At 40.9% G+C, this 20,376-nt stretch overlaps 2 protein-coding genes across 3 annotated transcripts; one reads left to right on the top strand and one right to left on the bottom strand.

Moving 5' to 3' along the window:
* Positions 1-64: 64 nt before the first annotated feature.
* LOC144059534 (signal-transducing adaptor protein 1-like) lies at positions 65-4,404 on the bottom strand. Of its 2 annotated transcripts, none has more exons than XM_077578682.1 (10): positions 3,748-3,963; positions 3,593-3,664; positions 3,318-3,434; positions 3,177-3,233; positions 1,870-2,054; positions 1,664-1,795; positions 1,441-1,510; positions 1,208-1,310; positions 631-768; positions 65-543 (listed from the first exon to the last, which is right to left on the bottom strand). In XM_077578682.1, the coding sequence occupies exons 1-10, from the start codon at positions 3,847-3,849 to the stop codon at positions 479-481; spliced, it is 1,041 nt and encodes a 346-aa protein (XP_077434808.1). In that variant the 5' UTR covers positions 3,850-3,963; the 3' UTR covers positions 65-478. The 2 variants fall into 2 exon arrangements, with proteins under 2 accessions (XP_077434808.1, XP_077434809.1); XM_077578683.1 differs by lacking the exon at positions 65-543 and adding an exon at positions 4,290-4,404 and having other exon boundaries at positions 620-768; positions 3,748-3,946.
* A 1,289-nt stretch (positions 4,405-5,693) lies between these two features.
* LOC144059391 (RING finger protein 44-like) lies at positions 5,694-20,158 on the top strand. The gene is made up of 12 exons (XM_077578451.1): positions 5,694-6,844; positions 12,111-12,163; positions 12,296-12,477; positions 12,975-13,410; positions 13,602-13,742; positions 13,853-14,044; positions 17,119-17,280; positions 17,360-17,463; positions 17,580-17,661; positions 17,740-17,861; positions 18,077-18,176; positions 19,295-20,158. The coding sequence occupies exons 1-12, from the start codon at positions 6,556-6,558 to the stop codon at positions 19,355-19,357; spliced, it is 1,926 nt and encodes a 641-aa protein (XP_077434577.1). The 5' UTR covers positions 5,694-6,555; the 3' UTR covers positions 19,358-20,158.
* The last annotated feature ends 218 nt before the right edge of the window (positions 20,159-20,376 follow it).

Genomic DNA, 20,376 nt, shown 5'->3' with positions numbered 1-20,376 from the left:
TTTTGAAACATTTGTTGACTTGTTTGTGTGAAAAATCAATGAAATAATAATTAAAAAATGAGCATCCCTGCAATGTTTTTATTTACTCCTTTGTACATAAGAATCACCATTCGTAATATGTACTCTGGCCAACACCCAATAATAATAATAATAATATATATTTTTTAAAGTAACTTTTAAAAGAGTCCACTTTAGCTAGTTTCATTTTAATTAAATGCAGTGACAAACTGTAATGTCTAAATAAAAAAAAACATGGCATTGAACTTTGTGTTTAAAAATCCATTAACCTAAAAGAGAGCATGTCGGTGTGATAATAGATGACTGATTGGATTTTATTGCAGTGTCCTGTCGACCTTAAACAAATAGCTCCAGGCAAGATATTTTCAAGGAAATAATATAAAGTAAATGTGAACAAAATCACAAATGTCTCACATGGACATACTTTGCATGTGTAATGGTGCCATGCTAGTGCGGCTTTTCATGGTGCTCTCTTTTTGTGTAGTTCCTCCGTAATCATACATCTTGCCGAAGTTCTGCATCCAGCTGAACTATCAGAAAGTAATTTAGACTTATCAGTTCATTGAAACACAAAACATGTGTGGCAATACTTAAGCACATTTTAATTCACACCTCTTGTTTTCAAGTTGTGTTCATCAGGGTCCACATATTCACTTTCTCCATGTTTGGTCTGTGAACGCACCACAGGTGGCACTTGTGCCTTGAGTACATTTTTCTGTGTGGAGGAAGTGCTATCAGAAAGTGTCACCTCTGTAATAATGAGATGAAGTAAGTAAGATCATTATTAAGGGTTGCCTCTCACACTTTACTGAAATGCTCTCACAATCACAACTCAGTTTTTTGTTTTGTATGCTAATCCTTGTTTTTGTTTCACACGCAGGTGATTTTTTTTTACTACATAACTGAAATCCGTTCACACATCATATTGAAATGCTCTCACATAGGAAATTTGTGAAAATATGGGTTTCAGGATTATAAATGAGAGCATTTCACCAGTGACTACAAGAGCAGGTCACCCTCACCCTTGTCAGCATTTCACTAGTATATGTAAAAGGCAGCATTTCACTTGTAATGTGAGTTTAAAAAAATAATAATCTGTCTGTTTTATGTGTGAGAGCATTTCAGTATTCGAACGCGCACACACACAAACATTATAGCTTAAGACTCACTGAGCCCATGCAGTGCTCACCAATGCGAGTGTCGTAGATGTCACCCGGCGTGTAAGGACGAAGGCTGTATTCTGTCCGCTCTAAAAAATATTCCAGTACCTCCTGCAGGGAGGAGACTGTCACCTGAAGGGAAATAGACTGTGTGAGATACGTCAAAAATGTCTTTGACCAAGCTAAACACACACATGCTGTGGTTGAATTTGTATAATTCATAATAAATGATTGTAATATTGTGAGAACTGGAAGAACATACTGCTGTTTCCAATTGGATGATAAATCCTGATTTGCTGCAGATCAGCCTGTAGTTCTTCATGACAGGACCCCTAAAACACAAGTTATTATTATTATTATTTTATTTATTTTTTTAGCTAGCTAGCTAGCTATCAAATCTTGCTGAGTTTCATGTGTCATGTCATGGAATGGAAAATGTCCGTACAAATATTTATATTAAGAATTAATAAGCATCAGTGACATACTTGGCTGTGACCTGTCTGAGGGTGAGGGCATAGTTGTTGGCCATGGTAGACGGGCGGAGGATGATGCCGCCATACTCTGGATTCTGCCTCAACATCTGTTCAGCTTCCTGTCGAGTCACATTGAAGAAACAGCTGGAAGAATCAGAGAAAAGATTTAATAGCAGGACGATGAATAAAAGCAATACACATAAAGAAATTGTAGTCACGGTAACGTCTCTGGGCTGCTGTGGATGGGCGGAGGGGCGGATGTGGGGGCCCCAAGAAGGTAGGCTGGTCGAGGAGGGAGTGGGGGCTTCTCCATTTGGGAGCTTCTCATCTTCTCCTGAGCTAGAGCATCTTCAAGAAGCAACCTTTGGCCCGGCAGGAGCTGCAGCTGACTGGGAATCTCTTTCTACAGGGTGACATGAAAGTACTTTACATGTAACAGTATAGAAAATGGATGGAAATAAATGACCACACCAAATCCTTCAACCTGTTAATCCAAATGAAGATGTTATAGGCAACTATAGTCTCAATGATACTGAAATCACCCACACAATCAAACAAAAACTTAAAGCAAGTTTGTGTTTAATTTGGGTTAGTTAATTGTTGACAAGATATAAAAATACTTCCTGGTGTGGGTGCGCTGTGGTTTTTCCCTGACATGCTGCCAGCGATAAAAAAAATTCCCACGACGTCTGTCTGTCTGCCTGTCCGTCCGTATCGGCTGTCCATCCACCCTGGCTAGCTACCCTAAGTGTCCATAATATGAGATTATGAACAATGGTTTTGATTGTTGCGTCATATATATTATTTTCTATTTTCTTTCTTTCTTTTTTTTGTTTTTAATAGTGCTTTTTGAAGATTTTCAAATAAGTATGATTTGTATGGCTTGATAAGTTATTACATTTTGACATGGTATTTTTTTAACGTTTTTACATAAGATTCATGTTTTAATGTAATAATGATCATGTTAAAACGTGATATGGATCTTTTCTCTCTCTTTCTTCTGGCTTGGCAGCAGTACACTTCCATAGTAATTATTCCAGTGTTGTACATACGATTTTCCCTAAGGAGATTGTTCCATGTTCACGTTCCTATTTTTTTTTTCTCTTCGTTTTTTTTGTTTGTGCTAGACAGTGCTGTGTTTTCCCTTCTGTATCACAATGACACAGTAAAAGCGAAATCTTGCCCATTCTCTGGCAATCAATCTTCCCAATGCATTAAGGTGTAACCTTAACTGTCATCAAAACTTTATCTGCAGTTTAAATCAGAACATCCCTCCAGAGTATGCCGTTATATTGACAACATCGTCTTATTCGTACACAGTGTCACAAAGACTTGTCATTTTAATGGTGCTGACATGTTCAGTGACACAAATATTTACTTATGCGATGTACTAAGGATTTTGAGAAAGAAAAAGGCTTTGCAGGGCATCCATGATGTTTTGCTATTTATTATTTTCAGAAACGTCCCAAGGCAACTGAGAAAAACGGTACAATTTTAGAGCATATAAAAGGTGTGCAAAACTCACTTTGACCATGGTCATGATGTAACCCCACCACTCTTCTCCTGTGTCAGGATTGTCCATCTACACAACAACAAACCACAAAAAAAAGTGTAACTCTCCCAGAATAAATTGCAGTTATCGCATCAAAGCCTCGTTTTTGAACACCTTCAAGTGGATCTCCTCTGTGTGCATTTTGAGCGTGAAGATGGTGGGCATCTTCCTCTGATATGGAGAAGCTAAGTGCATGGACCTCAGCTGCAGCAGATTCAGCATATCTGTGTACTGATAGAGGAAGAACTTCAATAAAATCACTTTGTCTACAATTAGACATAAGGCCAAAATATTCATCCATCCATGCATTTTACAGAATGAATACAAACAAAGCACTTTATGTCCTTATGGCCAATCCTCAAAAAAGCAAATAAGGAATTTGCCCTCACTGTATCCTGCGTTTCGTCTTTGTACAGAAACAATCCGTCTCCGCGCAGCTCTGCGAAGTACTTCTTGAAATCCTAAAGATGATGGATGTCATTAGGACAGCTGAGCTTCATGCGGCATTCCAATCCCCAAATTAGTTTTTATCGTTGCCACTGACCGTCTCGTAGGAGTGTTTCTTGAGCAGATTCCCTGAATAGTAGAGAGGCAGAGCTGTGATATGGGCCCTCCGCTTATGGGACACTCTGGGGGGCACTGACATAATCCTGAATCTTATGGCCTCAATTCACTTGTATGCAGTGCAGAAACTCCTCAGTGTGTCCACATAGTTTATTCTCGGTGTGTTCCTTGTGCCGCTCCTGAAAATAATGATGGATTTGAGCGCAATCACACCCCTTTTCATCCAGTCTCACGTGGTCATGTTGGTGAGAATGAGGAAACGATTTGGTGATTTATAAATGAGGAAGTAGTCGATATAATTTATCCCCTCCTTTCCCCCGCCCTATATAAAAGCTGATCACATGTAACAGAATCCACGTGAAACCTTTAAATGTAAACCAGGTTAATTATTGAACATGATCATGTCAGGTATGTACCTGTGAGATTTCACACCAACACTTGCAAACACATAAATATCAAAATATCATCCTGTGTCACCTGGATTGTAAATCATTGGTACGGTATAACCAGGGGCATACTTACCTAAGGCAAACACAGGCAATTGCCTGAAATTTCCATGGAATCCCAAACATATCATTAAACTGATTAATATATTGTCTTCGATTAAAAGCAATTATTTTCGTTTTAGTCTAAAAAAAAACACCCCACATCATTATGCTGAATCTGTTATGATTGCTGTGACTGATCTATCCTCCATTTGTATGGGCTTTTGCACCTTCTTGCTTCACATGTGCAGACTTGATCTGGGAAGAAGGAAGAAAGCAAACATGTTGGCACAATTGTAAGGAAAATGAAGTGTAGTGGAGGAGAGGCAAAAAGGTGAGAGGAAAACAGTTTTAAAAAATCAAAGCTACCAAAGATTTCAACCTTTTTTACAGTGACAACAAATGTGTGTGACCTTCAGCAACAGTCAGAAAATCTTGCCAGTGGAGATGAAGTGGAGTTTGACAAGGGGGGCTGCTTCTCATCACAAATATGTGACTGTAATACAGCAGTCGAAACGGTAAATTATGTTAAATGACAATTATCTTCATATTAAATACAGTAAAAGTGATGAGATGATACACTTGTTGGATAATAATTCCTCAAGAAGAATTTTAAGTTCATCAATGAAGACCTTGTGCTGAGGTGAAAAAAATGCCTGCAGTTCATGGACATGGAGGACCTCATGACTGGTTTTGCCTTGGGCCACTAAATGATTAAATGCAGTATTAATAAACAAAGCTATGGGTATCACAAAATCCATGTAAAATAAAGCATATTTCACTGGAATCAAAATATCTGCAAATCAGTGAAAGTATTTGCTGTAAATGTTATTATTCTGAATTTAGTATTGAAAAAAAAAAAAACTCCTTTATTGGTGCTACTTGTAAGGCCCAAATAGTAAGTCTGCCTATAATATTTTACTTAACGTCTATTGTATCAATAGTTAGACGTCTGGACTACATTCACATGCTATTTTGTGAAATGTGGAGACAAAGGCATGCATTCACGTGGAATCACTAGCAGTTAATGGAGATGGCTACCATGTCACAATAAATGCAAGGTTATTATTATTATTATTTATTTATTTATTTACCTCGAAATTTTAACGCAAAACCCATCGCGTTCATAGCGTTTACTAGTACAGTACTGTAGTATTTCGGGTTTGAAGCTGCTGAATTATTAATGAGCTGGGCGACTGCCTGCAAGAGTCTTGCTAGGCATTAGTAATCGAAACTGTACACGACATTACGCTTGAGATCAACCCTTGTACTACTTTTTCACATTTGTTGCATCTGCATGCACACTTTAAAAATCTTACTTCCGCGTAAACACCACATGTGAATGATTTACCCCAAAACGAAGCAAATATGCGTGCTATAGTTTTTCAGTAATTGATTTAGAGTGCCTGAACATAGTGTGAAACTCCCATTGATTGATCTCCACTACACTCCCTGCTGACCGGAGAAAACATTTGATATCGAACCCAAGAAGGGGGTTTAATTGACGCGAAAAAACGTTCGTATTTTCTATCTACGGTGCCCGTGGAAGGACGCGGTCTGAAGAAGCCCGCCCGTAAGCACCGCTTACCGGTCTTACGTCGACATAATAGGACGTTTTGTCCCCGCTTAACGTCGCCACGGTTGGACTTGTTTTTCCTGCCGGAGCCCGCTTCCTGTTAGCTTGTGCTAGCCGACATTATGCTAATGAACGTGCCAGTATAGTTTGCCATCGCAAAGGGGTGGAACTGCACCACTTGCGGATAGGTTTCTAGGTTCGTGCTAGTAAAAATATAAAAGTTTATGCAACAATAGTGTCACAGTTTGCTCTCGACGGTTCTCATGTTTGTCGCTAACGCCCGATAGCTTAGCCATGTTGCTTCTGTGAGGGCTTTAACTCGTCCAGTAAAGCTCGCTGAGATGTGCACCAGCAATAGCTTATATCGATCGCGAGTTAATTCGTAATACACCGAATTAATTTTGTGTCTCGTTTTTAGTGGTCATAGGCGACTCCAGTGCTTATCTTGAACAAAAAGACAATAGAGAGTGGCAACGTTTTTTTTGTTTGGTCGTTTTTTTTGTGCTGCTGTTCATCACTTTTGGTGTCTAAAAGTGTCAAATTTCCTGTTAAAATCCCAATTTGGAATGCATTAAGTAGCACATTCGGTTTAAGTACGTCTTCTGATTTAACTAGATTTAGAGCGAGACTGGGAAGCTGTCTGACGAGGGAGGTTCCTCTCTTCTCTTGAGTCTCTCGCCTACTTTTCCTCCACCGCCGTCGCCCTCCTCGTCCGCTCCAGTCAACCATGGACCCCCCGAGGACACGCTCTCGGTCTCGGTCCGGCTTCTATCATTTCGCCGTGAGCAACCCCGCTGGAGCCAACAACGGCGGTAACGCGCTCGGTAACGGGAGCATGATGAGCGCCGGCGGCGGAGGAGGAGGAGGAGGGATGAGCTTCCCGCAGCAGAGCAACGCCGGTTGGGCACCGCACCACGGCGGTCGCGGCGGCTACCCGGAGAACCTGCCGCAGCAGCCGGGTGCTTACATGGCCGCAGGGGCGCAACGCCACGGAGCTCACCGGCACCCCGGAAATGGTAAGTGGCGTGGGCCTGCTAAATGCACCATTACATGCGTTCGGGATAGATAAGACGAAGACTTATGATCAGGTAACCTCGGCTCTTCATCTATCAGCTGTGTTTCGAACAAAAACCCTTTGTGTTGCAGAGGAGAGTCCGATTTCGATTTGATTGAACATTTGTCCGACGTTTGCACTCACCTCCACAGCCGAGTAACATCCAGTGCGGTAGTCCTATATCACAAATTCTGTTCTTACGATGATTATATTCATTTGTTTTGATTGATTGATGTATTTATTTGACAGGTTTGTTTACTGTTAGCAGTAGTTTTCATGTTTGTAGGCCTGCACTACATCAAACGTGAGGAATTTGCGCCTCTCAGCTGATTATAAACATTAGAAACTGGTCTTACCATGATTTAGTTCACTCCAATGCAAGTTCATTACATTTGCAAAAATATACAATTTGAACTGTGTTAAAGGGGAAGTCAAGTAAAAATAATAATATTTCCAGTAGTTTTGTTGTATTTTCTATGAACCCCCACTAGTCTAAACACGGCATTCTGATTAATATCGTGTTTGTGGAATATGAATTAAGCAGCAAAATCTACCCGTTTTTATCCATCATGGGGACGGTCATTTTGCCACTAGCTTTCTACTGAAAATTACCAGCGCAGGGCTCGGGTAACGGCTCACCTGTTTTCTGAGTTTGATCTTGTGATGTTCGCAAGCTGAGCTATGATTTGTCTTCACCTGAGAGCACCTGAACTACTGATGCCATTTTCAGCAAGTGGCATAATGGCTGCCCCCTGTGACGGTTATAAAAGCTGGTGGATGTTGCTGCTTAATTCATATTCCACAAACATAATATTAACCAGAATATTGTGAGACTCTTGTGTGATTAAAGGCTATATTATTAAACTTGACTTTGTTTTCCTCAACTTGAGACGTGGCCCACACGTCGCAAACCGGAAACGGAAACAAAGTTGATGGGTGAAAACCCGAAAGTCGGAAATCCCGCCTCCTCCGTGGCATATAGTCCATAGACTGGCTAATGAATCCCATCATGTCACAGTGATTTAAGCAATGGATAAATAAATACTAATGGTGGAACAACACATGTAGACACATAATATAATAGCTATTTGCAGGCATAAAAAAAAAAAAAATCCTACACACAGAGGAACTTACATCAGCGTGGCTTACTTAAGAGTGACTGGTGGGCCGGACATCGAGTAGCAATATGCCCCCAAATAGTCAAGGCACTTTTACCAAAAGGAGAAGTACAGTGTCCATTGAATACAAGAAAAAAATGTGGCAAAAACTCTAATTATTTACATTCTATCTAATTACATATGTATGTTATGTATATGTGAGGGGGTGGGGGGGGTGTCTAGAATAGGATTGTAGAGCGACTTGTGCTCGTATTTCTCTTATTGTGGCCAGTGAGAGTATCTTTGCAAAAACAAATGTTTGCTTAACATGGAGCTGGGAGCTGTATGTTGCCACTCTATGCAAACCTTACTTGATTTCCTCCTGCCACATTTGCCATGAGCAAAAACGTTAGCATTGAATCTGAGATTGTGATATTGGTCTACAATCTACATACATAGTTATTTAGTCAGAGGAAGGTTAGCAGTTTCACTGATGTAAAACCAAACCAGATTCATTTCCTCGTCTTTCTTTTTTTAAACAAATGAAAAATAAAATTTATTTTTCATGGTATCAGACTGAACGTGATCCAAATCTGCTTTTCTCAAAGGCAGAGATGACATGAATAATTAAATTAAACAAGGCTCTTGTTGTGTTGCCAGAAACACCAAAAATAACCCTCACTAAGTAGCTATTAAGAAATGTGTCCTACAAATTGATAGTATACACTAATTATGTATGCCCAAAACAAAAGGTTCTGCAATCTCACTACTTGTAGTAAGCAAAGTCTCAATGCGCTGATTAAATGAAAAGTTTAAGCTTTTTGTTTTCTGTGATTTTGAATATTTTTCACTTATTGCAACTTAGAGACATTATCCCCCTAGATTCTTATCACAGAATTGCTATTATATGTGTGGTGTCAGCGTTTTTTATGTGATTCTCACCCATAATAATCTGTAGCTCCTTTGAACATGTTTACACAATAACGCCTTAAAAATACACCCCCACTGTCTTGTGTCTACACTGACCCAAACAAAACCGTCCTCATGCTCCCCCCAGTGTGGAATTTTAGATCGTGAGCCAACGTTCCACAGTCAGAGGCGTGACATGTCACTTAATAGTGTCGGCGTGCGCTATTCCGACTGTCCTTATTACAGTGCACGCATTTGCTGCTGCTGCAGGCTTCGCAGCGCCCTATTCTGTTTCTGTTTTGTCTTTTTGTTTGAATTTCGCAAGACAATGTTTAAATAGCAACTGTTGTCAGTTAAGACTTCAAATTAAGATCGCTTTGTTGTCGCATTGCAGCTCCAAACCAGCCAAACCCAATACTGGCTGTGGGACTCAAACAAAGAGTTTTACTTGTAATTTTCAATTATTGAGTCGCAGTATGTTGTCAATTGTAGACAGTACCAGACATCTAATAGCAGTCATATTACCGTATTGTCTTTTGTCTGTCATGACAATGTATTTAAATTCTGTGCATTTGTCGTCTTGCCTGTATCTCAAACACAACTCGGTATATGTTTTAACAGAAGTCCAAACTCTGCACTGGTTTAAGGCAAAATGTAGGCGTGATAATAATAATTATAATAATAAAAATAAGGATGATGATGATGAATACAATTAAATAAATAGTGTTATGCTTCTACAGCACCACTATTAGGACGAAATAAAGTTTGTTTTCTCTCCAGCAGAACCCCATCAGTCTGCCTCAGTGTCCCCTTTTTTGGCCCCCAGGCTGAAAAGATCTAGTTCTCCACAAAACGCATGGGGTACATGGACCGAGCGAGGTCTCGAAGTTGATGGAGATAGATACAAGACAGCGTGTTGCCTCCAGTGTCAGCTGGACAGTCAGCCGTCTTTGCGTCTGTTCTTCACAGTGGCTAGTGGGGCGTCTTTGAGCCGCCACTATCGCAGACGTCACATGGCCCCACAGTGGCTCTGCAAAGGACAACAAAGGGATGGGGTTTGCTTTCAGATCTGTTGTTTCTGAGGAGCCCTGTTGGAAGAGGGAGACATGGAATGGAGGGGAGTAGAGGAGGGGGAGATTTCTTTTCTTTTTAGTGATGAAACATCTTTTGGGCCCTGCTTAAGCTAAAGTCTTGTGATCTGAAGGACGTCTTTTCATGCTGCATGAAAGTATGTGTGCATGTGCTGCATCCAGATTGCACATGTGCCCTGACAGATAACCAGCTGGCCTAGCATTGTGTTTTTTCCAGTGCATATTTATTACATTACCGCGCTATGGCACTGCAACTATGGATTATTTTAATAAATAATCTGATTGTTATTTTGTCGGTTTAATCAAAGAATCTGATTAAAAATCTTTTTTCAGATTCCCTAGATTAAAAAAAACCTGCATTATTTCAAATTAACGGTGCAGAAAATAAATTATGATTCAGCTACTTGGTCCGTAATATGTCAAAAATGTGTTGTTGATCATTGTTTTCCAATGTAGAGCAAATGTTTTGTAAAGATTCAACACAAAATTAACTCTGGGGAGCAATTTTTTTTTTGGGGGGGGGGGATCAGATGAGTTCCATTTTTTATTTTTTATGCTTAATAAAACTAAAATTGCCTGCTGATTCCAAAATTGCAGTTTGTACCTCGTTAAGTTTTTTTTCTTTCCAGATAAGCAAAATTCCACGGATTAGCTGTAATAAGTCTGTAGAAAGAAGGGCTGATTACAATTGGACTCATCGACAACTGTGTGGCAACTTTTTTGTCCAGTCCCAATTGAGACTGTGCAGCTCCCAATATGTCAATACTATCAATATCTGCAAACAGAAAGCTAGCATAGGAGGAATTAAGAGGATTAGTGCTTGTTTTTCTCCTAACCTTGTAAAACCATTGTCATACCATTGTAAGTTCTATTTTATTTCATCCTTTGTTTTTAGTTTTCAAAGCTTGTTCATTCGTTCTTAGTGTTTTATTTACATACATAAACATTATTGCATATTATTTAAGGAAATGGGGACGCTATAACGCAAACACTTGACATGATAGAGAATTATTTGCTATTTGTTTAGTTGACAGGATTTGGCAAAATTCTGATTAGATTTTGATGCATTGTTTTGAAGACGGGGCACAGAGCGCAAAATAGTTTCTACCCGAAAACAGATGCGGAGTTTGTACTTATGTATGAGCATGCGAACCAAGCAATGATGGAGGAACAGTAGTGTATTTGGTGATTTACTCCACTCCTACTTTGTCCAGTGGATTCACATTACTTTCTCATGTTAAATGTGCTTGCTTTTTAGAACACTTGTGTTGAGTTTTTTGAATGTATTTTTTTTTTAAGAAGTGCTTAGTGGGTTGGCGTGGTTCTCCTTACAGACATACTCAAAATAAATCAAGCAAACTGCTGAACCTAGGACCTTTGGGTCCATCAGGACAATTTCCCCGTGAATAATTCATGAATATTAATTATATAATTCATTCAGGAGGCCAGCTGTCTATGAACTTTTGCCGTTTGGTGTCCATCCAAATTAGATATGTTTGCGCTCTACACCATTCCTGTTCTTCTGGAAACAAGCAGCATTTGTATTATGTAAAAGTATGATATCTAGAGCTTTTTTTTTTTTTGTAATAAGCTCTATTTAAAAAGAAAATCCCACATCTGTTTGAGGGCGGACTGTTTCAAGACTTGCACCTCACATTTTGTTGTGACACATTGCACTTTGGTTTGATAATGAATAGTAGATAACTGAGTAAAATAACATTGTTAGCATGTGGCTATCTGGCGATGAGGAGTTGAGAGCCCCTTGAAGAAGGGAAAGCATACGATAGCAGCGGTTTTTGGAACATCAGAGGCAATGAAAGATCCAGTGTGGCTTTTTCCACAGAGCGCTTCCTCTGCTTTGTTTCAAGCAGCTGTTGGGAAAAGCCTGTCAGACTTGAGAAGCGCAACACAGATTGATTAGGTCAATGTCTGACCCCCATTTGAATTTGGAGTAACAGACCGATCACTGTTTCAGATCTTTTGTGATCCTACACAGGGAAATCAGATTGAGGCGACCAGTTTGCCGTGCTGGCTTAGCAGGCGTATGCTTGTGTCTTGTGATGTTGTTTTTCCTCAGCACCATCTTATCTGATTATGTTTCGCCCCTCTCTCCCCTTCTCCTTGCCTGCAGGAGGAGTGCTACACTTTCATCCAGATAATGTGTTCAGCGAGGATCGAGACAAAGTAAGCCATGATACGTGGCCTCAGTTCACTCCTGGTTGTTATTGAGCTTTGTTACAATGATTTCTTCCATGTATATTATTTAGTTCCTTGAACAAGCACCCAACCAACCCCTTCTTTGTCCACTCTATACAGATGGAAGACAGTCCAAGCCCAAAAAGGCAGCGTCTTTCCCAGCAGTCCATTTTAGATCTGACCTCCGCCCCTCCCTCTACCCCCCCCTCTCCCATTCGCCCCTGGGAGCTCGCCCCCAGTCGCAGGCCGCATGCCCACTACGCACCAGAAAGATGTCACACACCTGTCCGAAATCGAAGAAGGTAAGCGCATGCATTATTTTTTTTTGCAGCTGTAACCTATAGATAGATTTACTTTATAAAGCCCATACAAAAAAAAGCATTAATGAATTAATTGTAATGATATCTGAGTGTAAACAACTTTTCACACTGCACTTAGTACAGAACAGTGTGCCCTGGTGGCACATGAGATGGGCACTTGCCATCTCAGCAGACACGCTATCATGGCACCTCAGTGCATCCAGTAGGAGAGATGGCGGCGGAGCGATTTCAGAGCGGCAATGACATGAGTTGTACTTTGTTTCATGACCCATTTCATGTCCCATCTGTCAATTTTCAAAAATCTGAAGTTTCAAAATTAAAATTAAAGTTTGCCCAATCCTGTATTGAAGACTGAAGTTAATCAACAAACTCAAGGTTTGTTATGAAGTTAGTCAGATAAACATTTATTGGTTGTCTTCCGTGCTCCATATTTATGTGCAACATATCTTATACCGAAACCTCATCTCCTCCCTCCTCAGCCCTCCGATGCGACGCCCGCGTGGCCGCAGAGACCGCCTGGTGCGTCATCATCACACACACAATCACCACCACCTTTACAACAGCAACAACAACAACCACCACCACCCCAACCCTCACCCTCACCCTCACCCTCACCCTCACCACCACCATCACCACCTGCACTCCCACCACGGGCTGTCACCGGGCCATCAAGACGAGAACTACCGTCACTCGGCCCCCCTTCAGGGCTACCCGCCCTATGGCCAGCAGCCCCTTCGAGGTCCGCCGGGGCCCGGGATGGAAGAGCGCCAAGTTTACCATCCCCCAAACCTTTCCCCGAGGCCCCTTCATCCGTCTTCGAACCTATCTTCCCGACTGCTGCACCCTGCGGCACATCCGCAGCACCCGCACCCATCGCAGCAACAAAGCAGCGGAGTGTTGGACCTCCAGGAACAGGTCAGTTTAAATGATGGCTTAAATTTGTCTTGATTGGTTTATTTTCAAATGATTGGTTTGTCTTAAATGGATTGAGTAGCTGCACAAAGCTCTTGTCATTTAGGTACAAATGTCAAGGTCTGTTGTTCCAATTCACCTTAAAATGGCTGTGGGACCGAACACTGGTTACAATCCTTGTTCTCTGTGTTTAGGGTTCAGTTCCAGTATCGTATACTGTGTCACCCCCGGGGGCTCCACCTGGCCTGCCGCCTCGCTCAGCCCCACAACAAATCCCGGCATGCTCGGTAGTCTTCAGTGGACAGCACTATCCCGTCTGCAGCGTCGCCCCTCCTGTGAGTTTTGCAGCTAAATTTACATAGAAGGCATCTTCTGGCTTGGCTTGGGTATTTTTGCTCAGATACTGTTTGCACCAAGTCATTTCTATTCTCATCATTCTTGTCAGGTCCTGCAGACTTGCTCCGTGCAGCACCTACCCATGCCCTACCCATTCCCTTCTCTGCTGTCCAGTGACCCAGCCTTTCTCCTCCCCCCGCCTCCTCACCTCCCGCATCCTCCCACACACATTTCCCATCATCCTCCTCACCTGCCGCAGCCTGGACAGTTTGGACCCTACACGACACAGCAGGCCCGTTCCGTAAGTAGCAAAGGACAGCTTTTTTGGGGCCATAAGATTTCAATAGTCGCATCCTGTTTGAACTTGAGGAATCAATGAAGAAAGTCAGGAAAAGGTTTTTGGTTGTACTCAATTTCTGGTCTTTTGTGCTTACATGTGCCTGCATAATGAAATGCAGGAGAAAATGTCAAGTAGTTGTCTGTGACCATGCCTTTTTACTTAAAACCACATGCAATTATAATGTTGAACTGGTTTAAAGTGAAAGTCAACCTTAAACATTTATTGACAATGATATGTTAAATGTGACCTCACTAGTCTAAACACGACATTCTGATTAATATTACATTTGTGGAATATGAGTTATGAAGCAAAACTCCAACGACCAATCACAGCTCACTTGTTTTTTGAAGCTACACTGTGATTGGTTGTTATCTGAAACCTGAACCTCAGTCAACAACAAGTGGTAAAATGGCCGCCTCCTGAGATGGATAAAAACTGCCGCATTTTGCGGCTTAACTCATATTCCACTAACGCAATATTAACCAGAATACCATATTTAGTAGGGATGTAATAACGGCAATATCGTAATATCGCCACAATATCGTCGTCGTCATGTCACGATATTAAAAGCACCACATCTGTTAAAAAAAAGTCAGGTTGATTTCCCTTTGTGCAGTTTTACCACCCTCTGGTGGCTAGTTTTTAGCGCAGTTTAATTTTCACAAGGCATGTTTTGGCCCTTCTATGTTTAAAATCCACGCTAATCATCATATGAAGGGGAATGTAATATGCTCGTGAAGCGAGTCAATGTGTGCGTTCATTAGCAAGTAAGTGCCCCAATATTAAGTGTTATTAGAGATTGTAGGTGGTTTATAAGCATTGCTGTTATGCGCAAAAGCAGAATATTGTTCTTTTTGTTTTTTTTGCATGAGCTCATTTTTTTTACAATATTGTATCCTTTTTTAATATCGCCCACTTCCCCACAATATCGTGATAATTATCGCATCGTGATATTTGGATATCGTTACATCCCTAATATTTAGACTAGTGGGGCTGCATAGAAAATATTATTGTCCAAAAATGTTTTGGGTTGACTTCACCTTTTAAGTAGGTCAAAAAACTTTTCATTTAGTCCATTTTTTCCCCTTCAGACAACTCTCTGGTTTACATTTTGGTCACACCTGTAATGAATATAAATAGTCTTCATAGGCAAAACTTAAAATTCAATCTGAATATGCCTTACACATTATGTGTGACACACCTGCACCAAGCAACAAAACACACCTGTTAGTCACATGTTCCATTACTTTGGCTAGCATGAAAAATGTCTTGATTCAAACAAAAGGTGCTGTCAGATCCGTAAATAAACACATCTAAACTGGGGGGGAGGTCAGATTTTGATCTCATGTATCATTTTCATTTTAATAATAAAGATGAAGAAATTGCCGTCACTCTTCCTCTCTTTTTGGAGAGGGATTGTATGTATTATTATATCATCTATTCCTCTTTGTTCCAATCTATTTTTTGTGACAAATGATCTGATCTATAACTGTTAGTTTCAACACATGAGCAAGCCTCATCAGTCCCAACTTGTATTTGTGGTATTAACTCTTTGACTGCCAGACGTTTTCAAAAACGGGTTGTTGCCAGTGCCAGCCGATTTAAGCATTTTGAGTGATCTTTCAAGGTCCACAGAAAATGTTGTGTTTGGACTATGGAAACACACATACTACCAAATGAAAGATTGGACTCTCAGCTTTCATCAGAAAAAAAAAGTTTGTTTCTACCTTATTCTGTTCTTCAGTAATCAACAATAGAAAATGGTTACTTTCACCGAAATTCTCTCTTTTGAAACAAAAAACGGAGAAAAAGAGCTTTTTGTGAAACGATGTTATTTCATGCACTCTAGTGAATTGTACACTTCTTTTTGTCCATGAATGATGCCACAAACACCTAAATAGTGCTTTACTTCTGTAAAACGCTTTCACCAACAATGAAAAAGTGTTTTTTGATTGCAAAATACGTTTATTTCCATTCAACAGTGTAACAATTTGACAAAACAATTTCGCAAACTATTTACAAATGTGTGCAACTGTGGTACTACTTACAATTATGTGGATGTTTCAAATACAGTTTTTCCTTTTGTAACGCTCTCCTGCGTGCAAGGAGACGCCAGGACTCGCACAAGTTTACTTTCACTTTCACATTGGTCCGTTTTGCGTGCAAACGTTACACTTTCTTGACGGCCTTTTTTTCCGGGGAATAAAAAGCAAGTAGCAGACTGTACACACTTCCTCCGATGAATATGCATTGGACTCGGGGCACTCTCCGTCGTCCGATCGAACGTCCGCCTGTGCGTGCTCGGTTGCGCTCCGCGTTACGACACCGTCATAGCCGCCGCGTCAGCGGTTCCAATTTCGCCGTCAAGCTCGGATTCACCTTCATCATCATCGATGATGATCATCATCGTCATCAATGTACTATTTTAGCGTTGGTCGATGCCTTTCGTCTTGTAAGTGTAGAGCTGCTTGCACACGCTCGCCATTGCCCGTTCCCTCCTCCATCTAGCTCCATCTAACGTCTTCTACTGCCGCGTCAATGCTTTCCAACCACGGAGTCACCATCATCTTCATCATCGATGATGATGATCGTCATCAACAATGTGCTTTTTTAGCGATGATTTTGGTCTTTGAAAAAAACGGCTCTGGCGTTAGCTCCTCGCGACCGGCCGCCATTTTTCCTTTGTTTTCCATTCTGATCTCCTGCTCAACGCTCTAGCTCCGCCTCTACTGACGCCCACCCGATCTTGTCAAAAGAGAGTCATCGCTGCCCTCTAGGGGCCAAAAATAGTCATTAGGCTCAAAAAACCTGCTTAAAACTTTCAGGAGAGCTCCGCAAGCCTTCCCAGCACCCGTTTCAAAAAAAAAATAAAAAAAAATGGGAGGACGTCTTTTAACGTCTTTGGCGCTCCTCCGTAGGTTTTTGCAGAACGTCATTTAACGTCTTTGGCAGTAAAAGAGTTAATCCAGACTGTATCTTATCACTGCTCTGATTACTCACCCCCCCCCCCTTTTTTTTTTTTTAACATTCTGCAGCCTTTACAGAGGATAGAGAATGACGTGGAGCTGTTGGGAGAGCATCTGTCTTTGGGTGCGGGACTCCACTACCCCCCAGCCACCCACCCAGCCCTCACCCCACACTCCACACAGCTCCACTTCCTTTCCCATGAGCCCCTGCCCCAGGAGTTCTTTGGAGTGGTGAGTGCTGAGACCACTTGCAATTTGCTGTTGAAAGAAAGTCCAGCAAGCTGATGCGCGCATGTCAATTGTCTCGCAGTCCTACCCGAACTTCATCCCCCGCCGCCTGGCGGGTCGAAGGTACCGCTCGCAACAGCCACTACCGCCTTCGCCTTACCACCCCAGCCTCCTGCCTTACTTCCTGTGAGTTGATCCCAAGTGATTTTCTTGGAATTGCAATCTAATTTACTTCAATGGACATTTATTCAATTGAAATGAATTTGTCACGTTGTTAGCAGTTCACAATGTTCTCTTTTTAGATCGATGCTGCCAGTCCAGCCGACTGGCCCTGCAATCAGTCTCGAGCTGGATGTCGATGATGGAGAAGTGGAAAATTACGAGGTTTGTCAATTTGACAGTTTAAAAAAAAAAGAAAAAAGTATTGAATTGAACCTGGGTACAAATTATGTTGTGTTGCAGGCCCTCCTCAATCTTGCTGAGCGTCTCGGTGAGGCCAAACTCAGAGGACTTACCAAGGGAGACATCGAGCAGCTTCCTTCCTATCGCTTTAACCCAAATAACCACCAGTCTGAACAAACACTGTAAGGGTAGCAGACAGACCATCACACATTTTTATAAATCATTTCAAACAACTTCTTTCGGTGTCTTGATTTCCCACCCCACCCCAATTCTTTTTTTTCTGTGGCTTGGGACCACTGATTTAAAACATTTCCTTCAGCAGACATACTCCCTTAGAAGCTCTTTCAAGCTCCATTTGTCATACCAAGCATGTTGTGCTTTTGTTGTCGTCTCGCAGGTGTGTGGTGTGTATGAGTGATTTTGAGTCCCGACAACTGCTGCGAGTTCTGCCCTGCAGCCATGAGTTCCACGGCAAGTGTGTCGACAAGTGGCTGAGGGTAAGTACCTGCCCCCGTGGAGCTGGCTGACTCGCATTGTTTGGAAGCAACATGCTCCCTGCTATCTTGAGATTATATTGTTTGCTAGCCTGGGTGAATTTGCTCAACAGCAAAAAAACAAAACACACACACACACAGTTATCATCATGTATCTTTTTTCATAATTTTCAAAAGCTCCCTGGTGACTTTAATAAAAGTCTCTGACATTCTTCCGTCAAAATACACTTCTCACGAATCACCGTCACAATCTGTTTGATGCAAATCCATAGTATGGAGTTTGTTACCATGACGACAAAGCAAGTGGCTACCCAATGTTGCCAACTTAGCTTTTTTGGCTCCTCTAGCGGCTACTTTAAATAATGATAATTAAAAAAAAAAAAAGCAACACACCTAATTTTTTGTGGTGGTATTAAAGACTTGTGGAGACATTTTCAAAAATAGGTTTATTAAAGATTTACTGGGTTGCTCAGTTCCACACATGATGGGTGGGCAAGCAAGCGCTCCAGAAACGCAATTGTTTCTCTACAACCAATAAAGAGTCAATTTTCCATTTGCACTAAATGAACCACCGTTTATTGCAGGCGATACATTCCAGACCCAACCGCAATAGGTGAAAATCCATGATATAGAAAGACTGTATATGAAAATAAAAAAAATAGTTTTACAATTCTACACCCAGTTCTCCAAATACAGTAAGATGCAAAGTGGGGTTACTTCAAACTGTTTGTCACCCACAGTTTGTAATTCAACAAAAGAGAATTAAACATTGTATATTTAAACACCAAAATATTCAACCAAAACATATAATTTCATCTAACAAAGGGCTACGTATACTGCAAAACACCACAGACAAGCTAATGGAAATGAGCAAAGATATTACGGTAGGTGCTGACAAATGTTCAAACATCGGATACTTTCGGAGTAGCAATACATACAAACACATCATGCAACACTCTCACAGGCATATAGTCTTGAAATATTCTAATATTTCTGGTAATTAGTTGTGAGCCTTCTCCTTTGCAGTCCTTTAGGTGGCAGTAATGCGTTTTTTTTTTATTTATTTTTTATTTTTTATTTTTTAAATGTTGTTAACTAAAATCCGTCCTTTCTTTCCATAGGCCAATCGGACGTGTCCCATTTGCCGGGCTGATGCTTCCGAGGTCCAGAGAGACTCTGAGTGATCACATGACGCGCTACAATATAAATGTCTGTACGACATGTTCAGCACTGCCTGCTCTGCATCTGTCTCATCTGTTACATACATGTACATGATTGTATACACACCGACAAACACACACCATTTTCTTCATTATTTAAGTTGTGTGTGCCCGCGATATAATTTTTATTTTTTTTTAATGACACAATCTTCCTACTTGGCATACTTAATTACTGTGTGTGTGTTGGTGTGTTCACCATAAGAGTTAACATGTATTTTGGTCAGCTATATTATGCAAGCCTCAAAGGGGATTGTGTGTGTGAGATTTTTCTAGACATTTGAGCATGAGCGTGTGGGTGTGCACGTGTGCGTGCGTGTGTTGTCAAGACATGACAACTTTTCACGAGTGATTGGTAATGATCCATTTGTACGTTCCTGCACTGTGTGTCTTTATGTACAGTATAACAATGTGTACGGTATTAAGAAATTCCTTTTTCTCTAGTTTGACTTCAAGGGTCCATGGTGCCACTATTTAATCATTGTTTTTCTTTGCATTAAGTTGACACTTGTTCATGAATGAGTAATTATTTTGACCATAATGAGTGACTGTCCTCCCTGGCATTGACCTCATTCCTGTCTCCACTTGTTACAAGCGCTTCACAGCACTAACTAAGCACATTATGCATTTTGGTTTCCTCTTCTTAGTTTGAATGTTTGTGACTTTGCAGTGGCACGTTATATAGATATCTCTCTATATAAATATGTATACTGTATAAATGTATGAATATCTGTATACCAAATAAAAGGCTTGATATGAATTTTTAAAGTTGGTCCATTGGATTTTTTGTTTTGATTTGTTTTGTTCTGCTATTTGATTAGTATTTCATGCTGTGCACATTCAATTTAAATTACGATTTTTCCAGTGGCTTTTGTTTTGTGTGTGTTGTCGCCCATTCCCTGGCGTAAGGGCATATTTTTCCAGATTTTTGTTTTAGTGGTGCGCTACCTCATACTACCACAAGATGGTGTTGGCGTTTTCTGGAT

Source organism: Vanacampus margaritifer, chromosome 10 (genome assembly GCF_051991255.1).
Source record: "Vanacampus margaritifer isolate UIUO_Vmar chromosome 10, RoL_Vmar_1.0, whole genome shotgun sequence".
Lineage (NCBI taxonomy): Eukaryota > Metazoa > Chordata > Actinopteri > Syngnathiformes > Syngnathidae > Vanacampus > Vanacampus margaritifer.
This window is presented reverse-complemented; position numbering and strand designations above follow the sequence as displayed.